The 19,006-nt window shown below is 41.9% G+C and overlaps 1 protein-coding gene across 1 annotated transcript in view; it reads right to left on the bottom strand.

Moving 5' to 3' along the window:
• LOC124798251 (alpha-catulin) overlaps positions 1–19,006 on the bottom strand; it is a 170,039-nt gene that overhangs the window by 113,046 nt on the left and 37,987 nt on the right. The window contains exon 2 of the mRNA XM_047261572.1: positions 266–831. Within this exon, the coding sequence (XP_047117528.1) occupies positions 266–831 (566 nt within the window). The remainder of the gene's footprint in view (positions 1–265; positions 832–19,006) is intronic.

Here is a 19,006-nt window from a genome sequence, read left to right as displayed (position 1 = left end):
TGGGGCGGGGAATGGGCCAAGGGGGTCTATCGCGCTCTGGGCACCACTTGCAGAGGGCGCCAAATGGTCTGCAAGACAAACAAGAAACTCTGGAAAATCACAAAAATTCCAACCTTGTACAATGATATCTGCAGCCTTCACATTTTAGTATCCTCCAATCCATCCCATTCTTCTTTTTCTTCCTTTCCCTTGCATTTCTCATTGTTTACCGCACTTCACAAAAAAAACCGCCCCCACTGCAGGTTAGAGACGGCCGAGTGCTCACCTCGGAGGGAACGGGTGGCCCCACGGGCGAGGCGCCGGAGGCAGCTGCGCCGGCCCGCGCCAGCTGCGCCGCCGAGTCGAGCACGCCGTCCTTGACGACGTAGTGGATGAGGTCCATGGCGCGGCGCATCTGGCAGAAGACGGTGTCGCGGTTCTCGCGCGCCGAAGGGCAGTCGGGGTGCCGGAGGCACGCCTTGGACGAGGTGAGCAGCATCATGGTGGAGCGCTCGAGCACCTGCCGCGCGGCCGCCATCTGCGCGCGCCGCCTCTCGTCCTTGAGGTCGTTCTGGCGGTCGCCGGTGAGGTGCGCCAGCTCCACCATCTCGGCGCCGAACTGGCTGAACGCCTTGACGAACTCCGTGAAGTTGGTGACGCCCTCGAGGCGGCCGAGGCTGCGCGCCACCTTGTCCTTGGCGAGCAGCAGCTGCTTGACCACCACCACGTCGGCCAGCAGCAGCACCCTGGTCACCGACGCCAGCAGCCCGCGCGCCGCCCGCACCACGGCGCCGCGGTCCGCCAGCGAGTCCTCCAACACCGCCGCCTCGCACAGCTTCTCGATCGCCGCTCCTGCAACACCGTCGCAGTTCGAGTAACACAACTCGGTCATTGATCCGTCGGTTCGAGTCCTTAACAAGTCGGCATCGTAGCAGGCGCAGATCCAGGTTTCAGTTCTGGGGAGTTCAGAGATTGTTGCTGTCTTTGTTTCCCCCTCTCCTCCACATGTAATTTGTCTTCATCCCCCATTTCTAAGGTGCCACCCGATGTGTACGATTTTAATAATAATAATTAAGAAGTTAGCATAAAATATAAGAAAAATTTAATGTAAAGGTGAAACTTCACGGGCTTTCAGCCAGAAGGCAGCGATAACCCTCGCAATAAGAAGAGGAGAGGGGGAGGTTACGTTGTGTTCCTCTTTTGAAAATGTTGTAATCTAGTCAGTTACCTTATATTTTAAAATTCTGAAAATATATTTATTGCTTTTAACGATTTGCCGGCCGCGGTGGCCGAGCGGTTCTAGGCGCTTCAGTCCGGAACCACGCGACTGCTACGGTCACAGGTTCGAATTCTGCCTCGGGCATGGATGTGTGTGATGTCCTTAGGTTAGTTAGGTTTATGTAGTTCTAAGTTCTAGGGGACTGATGACCTCCGATGTTAAGTCCCATAGCGCTCAGAGCCATTTTTTTAACGATTTATTCTACCACATTCTATAAATGTTTTAAATTTTACAATTAAACTTAACGCTAACATTTAAGTTTAGTAGCAATTGTCGCATCCTACAATGAAAATTATAGTATGTTGTGACTAAACGTCAACAACAAATAATCAAATTTGTATTATTTAAATTTTTTTATGGTCATGAAGTACTCCAAGCTTAGTAACACACGTTACAGAAAATGTGGGATATTGCCAAGAGTGGCCGGCGGTTGTAGCCGAGAGGTTCTAGACGCTTGAAGCCCGGAACCGCGCTGCTGCTATGGTCGCAGGTTCGAATCCTGCCTCGGGCATGGATGTGTATGATGTCCTTAGGTTAGTTAGGATTAGGCAGTTCTAAGTCTGGGGTACTGATGACCTCAGGTGTTAAGTCCCATAGTGCTTAGAGCCATTTGAAACATTTTTCCTAAGAGTGTGATACAAGGTACTTTCACGGTCTAGGCCATAGTTACACATCAATACCTCTTTAAAAAGTATGTTGTTAATGAAGTCAACAGCAATTAACGAATTTTGTTTTTTGTAATTTTTTAAAGGGTGAGTATGAAGTATTCTCCTCTTGGTAATGTGCGTTATGGAAAAATGCCTTGTTGTTGCTAAGGTTAACATACTGCGACCTTTCGAGTGTCGTAGTCAGCTTCTGGTGAAAGTAACAATAACTATAATAATAATAATAATAATAATAATAATAATAATTATTATTATTATTTGTTTACATAAGTGAATAGTACATTGCATTCGCTAAACGTCCAAGAAATAGCAATTCACAAAAATAAAGCCTTTGCAAAGCATAATCCGAAAATTTGAGAATATACGTCACGCAATTAATTTAAGAGCCGTAACAGCAACAAACGTTCACAGCTTTAATAACGTTATAATTTACCCAGTACAGATGATCCACGAAGTATGGTCGATATTCAGGGGTGTGACAGGAACGAGCATTCGAAGCAAAAATGTGAAGTAAACACGGGCTCAAAATGCTTATCTTAAGACTATGACTACTTGTTCAGTAGAAGACGTGTTTCACAGCAGCGAAGATGAACAACTGCTCATAGCTCTTGATATACGCACTTTACAGCCTATGCTAATTGGACATTTTTTTGTCTTCTTTTGGCGCCCCTACTACCACCTTTCAAAATATGTAAAGCAAAGAGCTTGCAGTAGAAGAGATTTGTTCCGCAGTGTACACGATTAAAAATTGCTCATAGCTCACCTTTACGTGGGGCAACGGAAAATACGTTTTCCACTTCAAGGAATCCGTTTCTAATACTCTGTTCCCACCTCCGTAAGGCGCTGTCACATAGTGAACAATACAGTACAGTACAGTACAAGGTACTATTTCTGACCGGAAGTTCACGCCGTTATAGCTGTATGATGTCGTAGAGGCATTGTTTCGCTGAGTGTTGTCGGTAAAGGAGCCCCTGCCTGCTGTTAGCGTGGCTTTTGAAGTTTTCTTCTCACTGCTTTAGTCTGAGGTAAATACTTTAGATTTCTATATAATTACCGTTGAAACATTTATTTTTTAAAATTCTTACGATGAAATAATTAACCTGCATAAGAACCATGTCATAGAATATGTTTACAACGTAAAAGACTAGAGATGAATATTTGTCGTATTTCAAAGAGAGTGTATATGAGAACTGTTAAAGAAAATCTGTAAACCTCATTCAATTTTTTGTAAAACAAAGCGAGGCCTTCCTCCTCTTGTAACTGACTTCAGATAATGCCTACGAACCTGTAGGAGGTACGTGTGATTGAGCTCTATAATTTATTTAATATTAATTGCCATATCGTAAATGTGTCTGCATTCTTTGTAGAAACATTTTAGAAACAACGTTTTACTTTTATTGTGTCAGTTGTATGTTGCAAAAATGCAGAGGAATTGTGCACACATTGTCTGAAGGCACAACGACCGATACCGTATTGGATCGCGTAATTTAAATATTACATTTTTAAAAAGTGGAACCTGCATATTCTTTTTAACGAAGCCCGAACTAATACTTATCACTTTTTACATGGAAGTCAATTTAATGGAAGCCAGTTTTTATCTGCGTGGTCAAAATGCTTTCAAACAATGATGATGTACTACAGCCACCAGTGCCTGATACATCAAAAGAAAGAAAATAAGCGATGATCAGCAAAGTACCAATGAAGGTTACACAATGTAACAAGAAACTGATTACTTGCTGATGTTTTAGAATAGTAATCACATCACACTATCGCATTTGTGACGTATCTTTGGCGAGGCAAATTGTTATTCATGCATTCCATATTTTTGTTCGATGTAGTTATTTTTTTCACTTTATTATCTGCCCGAAAGGAACAAGCGTGCTCATACCTAGGAGCAAGGGGTGCAGCCCCGTCTCCTCGTATCTCTCAGGAAAAAGAGAAAGATATACTGTGGTCAGCTGTGGTTTAGGAAATGATTTAAAGGTCGGTATTACGCAGGTTTTTAAAGTCGCGGAACTGAAACTTTTTATGGCTACTTACAAGTGGCCATTAAAAATACTCCATGCCCCCACGTCTAACCCCCCACCCCCCCGCTCTACAGATCATCGTATCGCTGCCCTTGGGAAGGAGGGATACGTTCACCGTATTTGGTGTTTCCTGTTTGTTGTAAAATGTGTTTTATTTACATTACTTGTGTACATCATCTGCAGTGTTTAACTGTATTGGTTAAGTATCCTTTACACCGCCTCTTAGGTAGCATATGTTTTCAGATCTCTATAACGAATTTTTCACTATTTTGCTACATTTATGTGAGATTTCTGAGTAAGTATATTTTTGAAATAATACACAGGTCAGTATATCATTGTACCAGACCAAGTATTGTCTTAGGGTTATTATACCCCCCTTCCATTCTCTGTATTTTGCATTACTTTTCTTTGAGATGGCTAATTCTCTAGATCTCAACAATCATAAACATAGTGAAGACGTTTATTATTTACGTTACATGACAAAAGTGATTCGAAAACTGAAGGAGATTAAGGTGCTGTCGATGAACTGAATGTTTTTGATGAAGCATTCACAGGTGATTCGAATGATCTTTCTGTTGAGCAAGACGCTTTTGTTGGTGAACTTAACGCTGAATCATTTGTGCTTCCTAAATATGCCAGCAGCGTTGTGTTGAGCAGTGAAAGTGGAAGTGAAGAAGACTGGAAAGGGGATTGTTCTTACTTTGACGACTGAAGAACAGCTTCCTAGAAAGAAGGGAAGGGAAAATAAAATTTCTTTTTAGTGCCAGCGATCGAGAGCTCTTTTTTTTTTCGAAAGTTCGTTGATGATAATAGTCTCACTCTCATTGAACACAAGACAAACTCGTAAGCAAATCAAAATCAAGCTAGTAGAAGCCCTTAAAGATCTGGTTGGACGCAACTATTCGACAAATGAAAGCTTTTATAAGATATCTTCTTAGATGGCCATTCACAAACTTCCGCTCTCACTAATTTTTCGAATCCGGACCATACACTAAAAGTAGATCCAGTCGTTGATGTAATGACAAGCAAAAGATTTAAGAAGATTGTAAGGAATATTCACTGCAATAACAACGAAACTGCAAAATTATGGAAATTTGACAAACTGCATTAACTGCAGCCACTGATTGAAAAACTTTTGCAGAACTGTAAGAATAATTTTGAGAACTAATCTACATCAAAAGATGAATCGACAATTCCCTTCAAAGGAAGATCATCAATGAAACAATACATTCCAATAAAAACAGTGAAACGAAGCTAAAATATGTGGTGCTTGTCAGTTTCTTTCTCTGGATACATAATAAACTTTGGTGTTTATACAGGCAAGTGTAAAACAAACAGTAACATGACTTTCGATGGAAGGGTTGTGTTAGATAAAACGAAGAAAATACGCAACAAAAAATAATGTAGTTGCATTTGTGATGTAAAATCGCGGATGAGGTGTGCGCCTATGTTGATACTAGATAGGAGTGTGGGAACAGCTATTATGGACGCTGTGATAATAGTAAAATAGCCATAGGTATTTTATGACCAGTTATTTAATGACATGTTTCGAAAATATCATCATTAGATGACTTAAGATAACTCAGTACATTGTTTGGTGTTTGTTCACTTAACTGAATCTGATGATGATAGAATGCTACGGTCGCAGGTTCGAATCCTGCCTCGGGCATGGATGTGTGTGATGTCCTTAGGTTAGTTAGGTGTAAGTAGTTCTACGTTCTAGAGGACTGATGACCACAGAAGTTAAGTCCCATAGTGCTCGGAGCCATTTGAACCATTTTTTTGATGATGATATTTTCGAAACGCGTCATTAAAAAAGAGTGGTCACAAAAACACTTGTGGATATTTTTCAATCATCATAGAGTCCTAATAGCCAGTCCCATACACCAATTTAGTATAGTTGTTTTTGATAGATTCTTCACCACTGTCAAATTGATGTCAATACTTTTGAAGAAGGGTGTGTGTGTGTGTGTGTGTGTGTGTGCAACAGTGGAGATCAATAGGGAAGATTTACCCTGAATTATGGAAGAAAACTTGGAACTGTGGAGAGGAGAATTTAAATTTGAGAAAAAGTGGATGGGTAACCGTCCATTCACTTTCCTGTCCTCTATTCATGACCCAAGAGAAATAACAATGGCGAAGAGGTTATACAAGGTTTGTACTAATACAGAGATTCCTTGTCCTGAAGCTGTGGCAGGAGGCAACATATTGGGTGGCGCCGATAAGTCTAACTACTAGAAAGATATGCTGTGAAATCGTGGCACAGAATATTTTATTTCCTGGTGGATGTTGCCGTAGTAAACAGTTTCATACTGTGGAAAATAAGTAGAACGGAAAATTGAAGTACGAGCAGCTCACACTTATAATCTGTCTAGTCAGGCAACAGATTGCTTGCTTCTCATCCTAAAAAAGACGAGGCCAGAACTCTGTATTTCTGTCAAAAAGAGGTAAAGTACCTGAAGAAGTCCATCTTGTGGCTGTGGGAAAACACCAGCTATTTTAGGAGGAACCTACAGGATGTGCTGTCATTCTAGTACCAAAGCAGCAGAAAAGTGCACACCTTGTGTTTGTACATATCATCAAATACCACTTCGCATCGGCCTATATTTTAGAAAACTTCATGGAAAATACTGTGAACAGTTATTGAAACAATACCAGTAAATTTTCTCAAATAAATATGATATGTATTGTGTGTATTTCTTTTATCATTTAACTCCGATAGAAGGCAGTGGGAAGAACATTTCCTGTCTCTTTGTATGCACTTCCTTTTACAAATGAAAGAAGTCTGATCTTTTGAACGATTAATCTACGAAGAGTTGACAAAGGTCATGGGTTACCTCCTAATATTGTGTCGGACCACCTCCAGCCCAGCGTAGTGCAGCAACTCGACGTGGCATGGGCTCCACAGCTAGTTGGAAGTCTCCTGCAGACATATTGAGCTATGCTCCCTCTATAACTGCGAAAGTGTTGCTGGTGTAGGATTTTGTGCACGAACTGACCTCTCGATTACGTTCCACACGTGTTCGATGGGATTCATGTCGGACGATCTGGGTGGCCAAATCATTCACTCGACTTGTCCAGAATGTTCTTCACACCAATATGGTGAAAATCTGTGGCATGGTGACATGACATCGTTATTTGGGAACATGAAGTCCATGAATAGCTGCAAATGGGCACCAAGTAGCTAAACGTCACCATTTACGATCAACGATCGGTTCAGTTGGACCAGGAGACCCAGTCAATTCTACGTAAACACAGCCCGTACCATTATGGAGCCACCATCAGCTTGCACAGTGCCTTGTTGACAACTTCAGTCCGTGGCTTCGTAGGATCAGCATCACACACTAACGCTGCCATCAGTTCTTGCCAGCTGAAATCGGGACTCATCTGACCAGGCCTCGGTAGTCTATGGTCCATATCGTGACGTTAGCAAATCTACTCGCGTCGGTTGCCTGTTCCCATTGCCCATTAAAGCCAAATTTCGCCGCATTGTCCTCGTCCGTCGTACGTTCCACGCTGATTTCTGAGGTTATTTCAAGCACTCTTGCTTGTTTGTTAGCACTGGCAACTCTACGCAAACATCGCTGTTGTCGTTAGTTAAGGCAATCGGCCACTGTGTTGGCTGTGGTGAGAGGTAATGCCTAAAATTTGGTATTCTCGGTACACTCTTGACACTGTGGATATCGGTATATTGAATCCCCTAACGATTTCCCAAGTGGAGTATCCCATGCGTCTAGCCCCAACTACCATCCCGGGTTTCCGCCGTGCGGCCATAATCACGTCGGAAGCCTTGTTACGTGAATCACCTGAGTACAAATGATAGCCCTTTTATATCTTGCATACGCGATACTACCGCCATCTGTATGTGTGCATATCGCTATCTCATGACTTTTGTCATCTCAGTGTAGTTCAGAAATGTAGCCTGGGAGGTCTATAATTAACATTAATCCTAGTGACCGGAAAAAAGAGTATTACTAACGTAATAGAAAATCTCGTGACGGATTCCGGCGGCTGTCAGAACTTGCCTGAATACCAAGCGTTGGGAAACTTCCGGAATAGGGCTGCTGCATATCGTATGTTTTCGTTAGTGAATGACGAGAATTGCACAGACGAAGTACCGTTTCGCTACTGCCTGAAACATTTCGCATGTTTTGTTCAAAATGGCTCTGAGCACTATGGGACTTAACATCTGATGTCATCAGTCCCCTCGAACTTAGAACTACTTAAACCTAACTAACCTAAGGACATCACACACATCCATGCCCGAGGCAGGATTCGAACCTGCGACCGTAGCAGTCGCGCGGTTCCGGACTGCAGCGCCTAAACCGCGTGGCCACCGCGGTCGGCGCATGTTTTGTTCCAAGTATGCAATTCGTGCTTGATTCGAGTCGAGTTATGTAGTTGTCTATGTATTCCACCAATTCGTTTCCCTCAGCTGAGTCGTAGTAACGGAAACGTTTCGTTACGCGTCTGTTTTCTGTACCGCACGTTCGTGTCAATTCTGTAGTTTTCATATTCCCGCGAATAAATTTTGTAGCTAATCATCCTTTCTTTCCCGAGTGCAATTCATCCAAGCCTTTCGTTCGCCAAGTATGAGAGCTGTGTTTGTAAGTGTATACGTTAAGTATAGGTGACTGAAATGAGTATTGTGTGTAGTGTAGTGTCATGTCCGTCTTGGAAATGATAGAGAAGGGAGAGGGTTAAATTGGGTGCCGGTGCATAGCTTACTCCTCTCGAATAACGTCAACTGGGTCGCGACCTGAACGTCCTCATCCGATGGAAGGATCACCATGAACAGTGTCACTTGCCCTCGCTGCATGACACGCACTGCGGAGAGGTTTGGAATTTAACCCAGGACATCGGCGCAAGGAATGCAGACCAGAAACTTTACGCCACCACCTGACCTTCCCTGCCGGCCACATAGTGACAGTGAAAATTTCATCCAACACCAGGATTCAATCCGGCGTACCTTCGAGTCGAGCGCCACCGCACAGGCATGTGTGAGCGACCTCGGCACACGGAGTGTGGATTAGTGGCCGAAGTGAGGCAGTAGCGTGGACATAGAATCTGGAATTATTCAGATACGACAACGAATTCGATTCTTGCAACTTCAGATGTTCCGATCAATGCCAACACAGCTATAGTGACTTCATCACTATGCAGAACACAATTCTGTTCAGGAAAGAGAAGCCACTGAAATGGCGCTTTCACGTGTAAAGTTATACCACAACTCGGTTGGTTAATAAAGAAACGCGTTTACGTCTAACGGCTACATCATTAATGACGTTCAGTAACGAATAACGAATACTTTGTAACGTGTATGCGTGTGTGTGTCGATAATACCGAATACATATGGTAAAAATTTTAGTCGTACATTAAAGGGCTCCTCATACCTTCAATAATATTGTCAAATCGTCAATATATTGACTGTCTAAGGCCGCATATTGATGTACTATCAAAACTAGAAATATTGACGAGCAGTACTGATGGACTTCAAAATATTCTCAATATTGTCAATACATACTGACTGTGTGACGTCAGGTATTGACATTTTACAATAATTCCCCATTCATGATTGAAAGCAGCCCCAAACGTGTCTCGCGCAGTTCTCTGCTCTGCTGTCTCTCTCTTGCCCGGGCTGTGCCATTCACTTGCGTTACATTTAACGTACCTAAGACTACTGAGTGTACTGAAAATCACATCCGATGCCTTACTGCCTTAAATGTCTAGGTCTGTCCAACCAGAAAGGGTATGTTCAATATTCTTCATGCAGGAAGGATAACGCTCGTCTTCTTCGCCCAGGGTGCTCAAGACGTTTTACGTGAATAATACTCTCAGTTTTCTCAATAATGCTTGTAGTCAATAGTTCGAAGACACGGTTGACGCCGTTGTCCATGCTAGTTATCCTGTTGCAATTTTCTCACATCTGAATAACTACCGCATACTAGATCGCCTCGTATATTAAAATCTAAGTGTCTCTTTACAATTTTCACCTCCTACACTTCCCTCCACAATCAAATTAACTATCCCATAATGCCTCACGATGTGTACTACCAACCTCTCCCTTCGTTTAGTCCAGTTGTTACACAAGTTCTTTTCTCCACTAATCGATGTGGTACCTCTTCATTAGTTACTCGATCTGCCATTTTAATCTTCAGCATTCTTCTGCAGCACCACATTCAAAAGCTTCAGTTCTCTTCTTGCCTGTACTCTCTCTCACTCACGTTTCACGTCCATAGAAAGGCTAAACTCCAAACTAATACTTTAAAAAATTAACACTTTTCCCTTTCTGATAAGCCCTTCTTGTAATTGGCAGTCCACCTTTCTTTAGAATTCTGTCGTTGTCATTTATTTTTCTGTTCAAACAGCAAAACTGGTATTCTGCTTTCGGTGTTTCATTTTTCTAATCTAATTATCGCAGAACCACCCGATTTGATTTGACAACACTTCGTTGCCCTAGTTTTACTTTTACTTATTTTCACCTCATCATCTTTTTTTCAGCACATTATGCATGGTGTTCACCTGAAACATCCCGGACTTCCAAATGAAATATTCATGTGCGCCCAATAAGATGGAAAAGGTCGAGAGACAGCACGGCTACATCAAAACAAGTACCCTCACAGATACCAACCACATCACACAACAATTCAAGCCCTTTTTGGTCGTTTGTGTGATAATGGGACCGTCCACACAGACGAATGTGCAGGGAGGCGGCGGACTGTTCGCACACCAGATTTGGAGGACCTGGTTTACAGGATATGCAGAAGAACCCCAGTACACGCTCCAGGCAAGTTGCTGCCAACATGATGTACACCAAAGTAAGATTATGTGTATCCTGCATGACAACCGCTACTCTCCCTTATCACCTACAATCCCATGGAGGCCACTTTGAACATTTGTTGTGACGTGGATCCGATGCAGCTCTGAAGTATGTTCCAGGACGATTTGTTCTCGTTGCAGGCACAACGTCCATTTCCGAATACATGTTACGGGACCTTTTTTCCTCCATTTTCAGTCAGGAATCCATCCCCGAAGTTTGTCGGTTTTATTAATGTTCACCCTGTATAATGAATAAATACTGTGACAGATGCTATGAATTTACTATGAGAGACTCTTCGTGCATGTATAATGCCAACATTATATCGTCTATATTTATGTAGGCGCACAGAACTTGTGATGCAGCGTCTGCTGTGTGTTATTCTGGCACAATATCTGAACTAGCCGCCGTGATGGAGAAGAGAGATTTGAGTAAAGTTTCAGATAAAATGGCTGTTTCGACCATGTAGCTCGTTCACTTCTCATGACTGTAAACGTAGTGGTGTCGTTTAAGGAGGCAAGATGTAGTCTGCGATACAAGAGCCGTCTGTAGCGGTCCTTTTGTGAATGACGGGCTGCTGATACGGCTGTGCGAGGTGTGTGCGTACACACACACACACACACACACACACACACACACACACACACACAAATTACAGTAATTAAGATACGGCTAAATATACAGCCTGTTACGATAGTGGGTCAGAGCACAGGTTGATGGCTTGTTTACATTAAAGTCATAAATTAGACTTGGTTGAACATAACTTAAGAGCACAAGTGAGCAGTTTGGAGACCTGGCAAGTGTGCAGTATGCGCCAATTCTTCTGACGAGTATGATAACGTCTTTTACCGCCATTTATAACATACCCAACTGGCCGAGAGGAGAGGGAGGAGGAGGAGGAGGAGGAGGGAGGAGATCTTCAATATGACAGAAATATTTGTTTACACAAGGAGATGTACCACAATGCATGCTGCGCCAGTATGCAGCCAGTCACACTACTCCATAGAAGGTTTTGGGATCCTTGCTGTTCATGTTGCATACAGAACGACATAGCAGACAATATTATTAGTAACCTCAGACGTTTCGCAGATGATGCTGTTATCTGCAATGAAGTACTTTATGAAAAAGCTGAACTAGTCAGAACTTGATAAGTATTCACAGTGGTGGCCAGACTGGTAACTCGCTTTTAATGCTTAGAAGTTTAAAACTGTACACTTCACAAAACGAAAAAAAGCATAGCATTCTACGAATGCAATATCAATGAACGCTAACTGGAATAAGTAAACGCACATAAAAATCTGGGTGTAAAAATTTTTAGGGTTATGAGATGGAAGATCACACAGTCTCAGGTTAGGTAACGCGGTTGGCAGATGTCATTAACTGTAGAGATACTAGGAAAATCCTACAAAGGACGTTGCTCACGAAACACTCAAGTGAACTATCCTAGAACACTACCCAAGTGTGTGGGACGCATAGCAGATAGTTGTAACACGGGATATTCAAAGTATGGAAACATATGCAAAAAAGGGGCAACAGGAATGCTCATATGCTTTTTTAACCCCACTGTAGAGCGTTTCTGAGATTCCCAAAAACCTGAAGTCGCAAACGCTTGATAGACAGTCGCCAACTATTCTGCGAAAGTCAACGTAAAAGCTTTCAGGAACCGGCATTAAGTCTTGAATCTAGGAACGTACTTCAACTCCCTACGTGCTGCTTCTGTAGCGACAGCAAGGATAAGACAAGACTAATTAAAGTGCGCATAGAGGCATTTAAGCGGTCATTCTTCCATATGCTTGCTGAAAAAGATGAGGCCCTAATGCATGGTACTGCTGGAAGTGCTCTCTGCCACGCACTTCACAGTTGTTTTTAGATTATAGATAAATATGAAGATGTTCATTAAAACCATTTATAAAGGACCAAGCCCTGTTCAGAAAGGATAGATTAAACACAGTTGGTGGTGGTATGTTTATTGCTGTCAGTGTTGAAGCCGAAGTAGATAGTTTCTATAAGTTAGTACGGATACAGATTATACTAGAGAACCGGAATAAATTAGTAATTGATTCCATTACTTAATTGATACAGCTGCTGAACAGTTCAAAGAAAACTTGAGTCTCATTTCAAATAGGTACACCACTCTTACAATTACAGCTGGTGGCACGTTTGCGAAAATACATGTTTAAAATCGGTTGTAGGCATAAACCGTCATCCAAAATAGCTCTGAATGCTTTCTCAGAAAATTATTTTGTACAGTTAGTCCAGGACCCCACTATAAGGAAATAGTTGCGAAAGCATACTTTACCTCTTTGTAATAAATAAGCCTGAGCAAATATGAAGCAGCATAACAGATACAGGGATTAGTGACCACAAGGTTGTTGTAGCGAGACTAAATACTGTAACCTCAAAACTCACCAAAAATAAACGCAAACGACATCCATTTAAAAATGTAGACCGATCTATGTAAGTGTAGACCAGATGTGGTTTGAATTCAAAGAAATAGTATTGACTCCAATTGAGAGAGATATACCCAATAACCTAATAACAGATGGTGCGCATCTCCAAAGGTGCAAAAAACACGTCGCAACACTGTTGCAGAAGCAACGAAAAAAGCATGCCAAATTTCAAAGAACGCAAAACTCCGAGATTGGCAAAGTTTTATAGAAGCTAGAAACCTAACGCGAACTTCAATGCGAGATGCTTTTGATAGTTTCCACAACGTAGCTGTTTCTAGAAATCTGGCAAAAAATTCAACGACAGTTTGGTCGTATGTAAAGTACACTAGCAGAAAGACACAATCAGTACCCTCATTGCACGACAACAATGGTGATATTGCAGATGACAGTGGCACTAAAAGATAGTAAACACAGTTATCCGAAATTCCTTCACCAAAGAAGATGAAGTACATATTCCAGAATTCGAATCAAGAACAACTGCCAACATGGGTAACTTAAAAGTAGATATCCTGGGTGCAGCGAAGCAGGTTAAATCATTTAATAAAGGCAACGCCTCCAGTTCAGACTGCATACCAGTTAGGTTCTTTTCAGATTATGCTGAAGAATAGCTCCTTAGAAATTATGTACAACTGCTCGCTCGTCGGAAGATCTGTATCTAAAGACAGGAAAGTTGAACAAGTCACACAAAAAAAAAAAAAATCAGAGTAATCCGTTAAATTACAGACCCATATCGCTAAGGCGATTTGCAGTAGGATTTTGGAACATATACTGTGTTCGAACATTATGGGTTACCTCGAAGATAACGATTTATTGACAAACAGCCAATAAGGATTCAGAAAATACTGTTCTTGTGAAACTCAACTTGCTCGTTGTCCTCAGGAAGTAATGAGTGCCATCGACCGGGGATGACAAATTGATTACATATTTTTAGATTTCCACAACGCTTTTGACACCGTACTTCACAAGCGATTTATAATCAAGTTGCGTGCCTCAGTGTCGTCTCAGTTATGTTACTCGATTTGTGACTCCGTGACAAAAAGGTCACAGTTCGTAGTAACCGACTGAAAATCATCGAGTAAAACATAAGCATATCTGGCGTTCCCGAAGGAAGTTTTATAAGCCTTCTGCTGACGTACATAAAAGATTTAGGAGACATTCTGAGCAGCCCTCTTAAGACTGTTTGCAGATGAAGCTTTCATTCACCGTCTTGTAAAGTCATCAGATGATCGATACGAATTGCAAAACAATTTATACAAGATGTCTGTAAGTGGCAATAGACTGTTAATAATGCAAAGTGTGAAGTCATTCACACAAGTAATAAAAGGAATCCGCTAAATTTCGGCTCCACCATAGATCACACTAATCTGAATGCTGTGAACTCACCCAAATCAGTAGGGATTGCCATCACGAATAACTTAAACTGGAAAGATCACATAGATAATGTTGTGGGGAAAACAAGCCAAATACTGCGATTTACTAGCAGAACACTTAGAAAATGTTACGGGGCTGCTAAGAGACTGCTTACACTATGCTGTGCGGGATCTGCATCAAGTAGATTTGACGGAGAACATCGAAAAAGTTCAAAAAACGGCAGCTCGTTTTGTATTATTGCGGAATAGGGAAGAGAGTGCCACGGATATGATATGCGAATTAGAGTGGCAACCATTAAAGGAAAGGCTATTTTCGTTGCGGCACGATCTTCTCATGAAATTTCGATCATCAACTTTGTTTCCAGAGCGTGAAAATATTTTGTTGATGCCCACCTACATAGGGAGAAAATACATCATAATAATATAAGAGAAATCACAGTTCGCACAGAGAAAGATTTACGTGTTAGAGACTGGAACGGTCGAGAAACAGTGGTCTCGCGGTAGCGTTCTCGCTTCCCGAGCACGGGGTCCCGGGTTCGAATCCCGAAAAGTGGGGGGGAGTAAGGGATTTTCATCTGCCTCGAGATGACTGTGTGTTTGTGTTGGCCTCATCATTTCATCATCATTAATTAAAGTGTCGAGATTGGTCTGAGCAAAGGTGGGGAATTTGTGCGGGCGGTGGTAACCGCGCAGCTGAGAGCCCAACAAACCAAACATCATCATCCTTATCATCGAGAAATAGCTTGGTGGTGTTTCGATGAATCCTCTGTCAAGCACTTGATTGTGAATTGCAGGGTAATATGTAGATGTAGGAGAGTAAAATTATTTAACATTTAAGGTATTGTTCGCAGCAAGAATTGCACATTCAAAGACAAAATGGCTTCCCTCACAAGGCTGGGATGGTTTGACGATTATGAGAATGAACGAAAACATATTCCTCGAAGTCCATTATCGCCGCAATGGAATATTATACAGACATTGTGGTCCGTATTTTTAAAAAAATAAATTTACTCTCTTTCTACATCTACATCTACATCTACAGTGATACTCCGCAAGCCACCCAACGGTGTGTGGCGGAGGGCACTTTACGTGCCACTGTCATTACCTCCCTTTCCTGTTCCAGTCGCGTATGGTTCGCGGGAAGAACGACTGTCTGAAAGTCTCCGTGCGCGCTCTAATCTCTCTAATTTTACATTCGTGATCTCCTCGGGAGGTATAAGTAGGGGGAAGCAATATATTCGATACCTCATCCAGAAACGCACCCTCTCGAAACCTGGCGAGCAAGCTACACCGCGATGCAGAGCGCCTCTCTTGCAGAGTCTGCCACTTGAGTTTATTAAACATCTCCGTAACGCTATCACGGTTACCAAATAACCCTGTGAGGAAACGCGCCGCTCTTCTTTGGATCTTCTCTATCTCCTCCGTCAGACCGATCTGGTACGGATCCCACACTGATGAGCAATACTCAAGTATAGGTCGAACGAGTGTTTTGTAAGCCACCTCCTTTGTTGATGGACTACATTTTCTAAGCACTCTCCCAATGAATCTCAACCTGGTACCCGCCTTACCAACAATTAATTTTATATGATCATTCCACTTCAAATCGTTCCGCACGCATACTCCCAGATATTTTACAGAAGTAACTGCTACCAGTGTTTGTTCCGCTATCATATAATCATACAATAAAGGATCCTTCTTTCTATGTATTCGCAATACATTACATTTGTCTATGTTAAGGGTCAGTTGCCACTCCCTGCACCAAGTGCCTATCCGCTGCAGATCTTCCTGCATTTCGCTACAATTTTCTAATGCTGCAACTTCTCTGTATACTACAGCATCATCCGCGAAAAGCCGCATGGAACTTCCGACACTATCTACTAAGTCATTTATATATATTGTGAAAAGCAATGGTCCCATAACACTCCCCTTGGCACGCCAGAGGTTACTTTAACGTCTGTAGACGTCTCTCCATTGATAACAACATGCTGTGTTCTGTTTGCTAAAAACTCTTCAATCCAGCCACACAGCTGGTCTGATATTCCGTAGGCTCTTACTTTGTTTATCAGGCGACAGTGCGGAACTGTATCGAACGCCTTCCGGAAGTCAAGAAAAATAGCATCTACCTGGGAGCCTGTATCTAATATTTTCTGGGTCTCATGAACAAATAAGGCGAGTTGGGTCTCACACGATCGCTGTTTCCGGAATCCATGTTGATTCCTACATAGTAGATTCTGGGTTTCCAGAAATGACATGATACGCGAGCAAAAAACATGTTCTAAAATTCTACAAGAGATCGACGTAAGAGATATAGGTCTATAGTTTTGCGCATCTGCTCGACGACCCTTCTTGAAGACTGGGACTATCTGCGCTCTTTTCCAATCATTTGGAACCCTCCGTTCCTCTAGAGACTTGCGGTACACGGCTGTTAGAAGAAGCACGTCTCAAGGAATTAGCTAGTTCTTTTGGTGAGAAAAGGAATAAAATTTCGCTGATCTCTATTCAAGATTTCTAAACATTGTCCCCGGAAGGATGCTGACTGGTTGGGGTGTCAAATGTGGAAACACGCGACAATTACGTTTTGTCCCATATTTTTTCATCAGTCCTCATACTGATAAAGTATTCTCCTAGTTTTCTTCTACATCTGACAGTGTCTTTTATGACGTTTCCTTTATAGGAAAGTTATTCTGTATCTGTCATGCCTATGCCTTCATTTTAAATATCTGTTTACGGATTTATTAGGCATTCTCTAACTGGCACACTTTCGGTAATAGAATATTTTCTTTCAGACACAGAGTAAGAAGTAAATTAGGATATTAACAATAATATTAGTTATTTCTCGAAGTATTACAAAACACTTATTGTTCCACAAGACTATAGACGACAAGATCAGAGTAGTGACAAAAATCTATGGCAAACCGGAAGGGATAATATTTCTATTTTCAGCATTTCTGCCTTCCAGACATTTGCGTGATATGACGGCGTTTAGTGAACGCAGTGCGAGCAATGTTACCCACAGTGCGTGCTTTAAATAACCGCGTTAATCTCTAATCTCGCCAAACGCAATCGATGAACTTCGGAGTAAATGTCAAGAAACATTCTTCGTGAAAAAGATGGAAGATAAATTAGTTACGGATAAGGAGTGCCGAGCACGGCAACACACAATCATGTTATGAAAATCAGCCAACTGTTATGGCGACCTTCCCTCGAGCGTCGAGGAGAAGACGGTTGGTCAGCGTTGTAACAAACTGTCACCCGAGTCTGACACTCATATCGGGTCTCCAGCCGGAACAGAACGTCATCTTGTCACAATACTTCGGCGGCCCACGAGGCCGAAATATTGTGTCAAGATAATGTTATGTTCCGGCTGGAGACCCGATATAAATATCATCAATTACTACCCCGGAAAGTTTACTTAGGCATGTCACACGAGTCTGTCTCGTCATATGACTAAGAATCGGCAGCTATCGACACACTGACTTAACAAATTTAAATGATGACTGGAGACACGTTTGCGATACTTTATAAAATTCTGCATTTCGTAAGATTATACAACTTCGTACAGTATTAAGGAAAAAATTTCGCTTTAATCAGAAAAGAGTCTATTTGGCATTGGAAACGGACAGAATACAATAGACCCCTGCACGTCGTGATTATACTGTAGAAGGGAGCAATAGGTATGGGCTACCACCTTTCATAGGATTCAGAGATTTTGAGAAAGCCTTTGACTCATAGAATATTGAACAACATACACGTCAGTTCTACGGCTTTTCATTAGATTGCAACACGATAGCAGTCATTTCATAACTGAAAGAGGAGCCAGACAATGAAATTTCGTATCAACAGGACTGTTGTGGGCAGCGTCCTAAAATGAGAAGAAGAAGAAGAAGAAGAAGAAGAAGAAGATGATGATCATGAAGGAGGAGGAGGAGGAGGAGGAGAATAATACGTGTGACTCCCCAATTTCGTTAGTTATACCATCATCGTTTTTGAAGATAAAGTGTAATTTTATATGCACTAGAGGCAGGCAGCACAACAAAGAATAAAAAAAAATGTAATAGAGTCGGGACATAGGCCTGAAATAATGGATAATCAACGTACAGAAATTGTATAGACTATCAATGAAGTCATACACCAATTAATGAGTTTTTGTATTTAGCGCATTTGAAAACTAAACGGCTCGATTGACGCCAAAAGAAACAAACAGAATATAAACAAATGAAGTCAAGCGTGTTTGGTAAACTAAGCAGGGTATTCCAAACTAAGTTTCCTATGTGTACGAAACAGAAAGTGCACAGTCCGTATGTGTCGCATGTTTTGACGTGTGGCAGTGACGCACGGATTTTTAATGCGACAACCACTCAAAAACTTACAGTTTCTCAGCGAGAAATGGACAGATACAGTTGGAAATTACTAGTAGAT

The sequence above is a fragment of the Schistocerca piceifrons genome, chromosome 5 (assembly GCF_021461385.2).
Source record: "Schistocerca piceifrons isolate TAMUIC-IGC-003096 chromosome 5, iqSchPice1.1, whole genome shotgun sequence".
NCBI lineage: Eukaryota > Metazoa > Arthropoda > Insecta > Orthoptera > Acrididae > Schistocerca > Schistocerca piceifrons.
The sequence above is the reverse complement of the archived record's forward strand: the minus strand, read 5'-3'. Positions and strand labels throughout refer to the sequence as shown.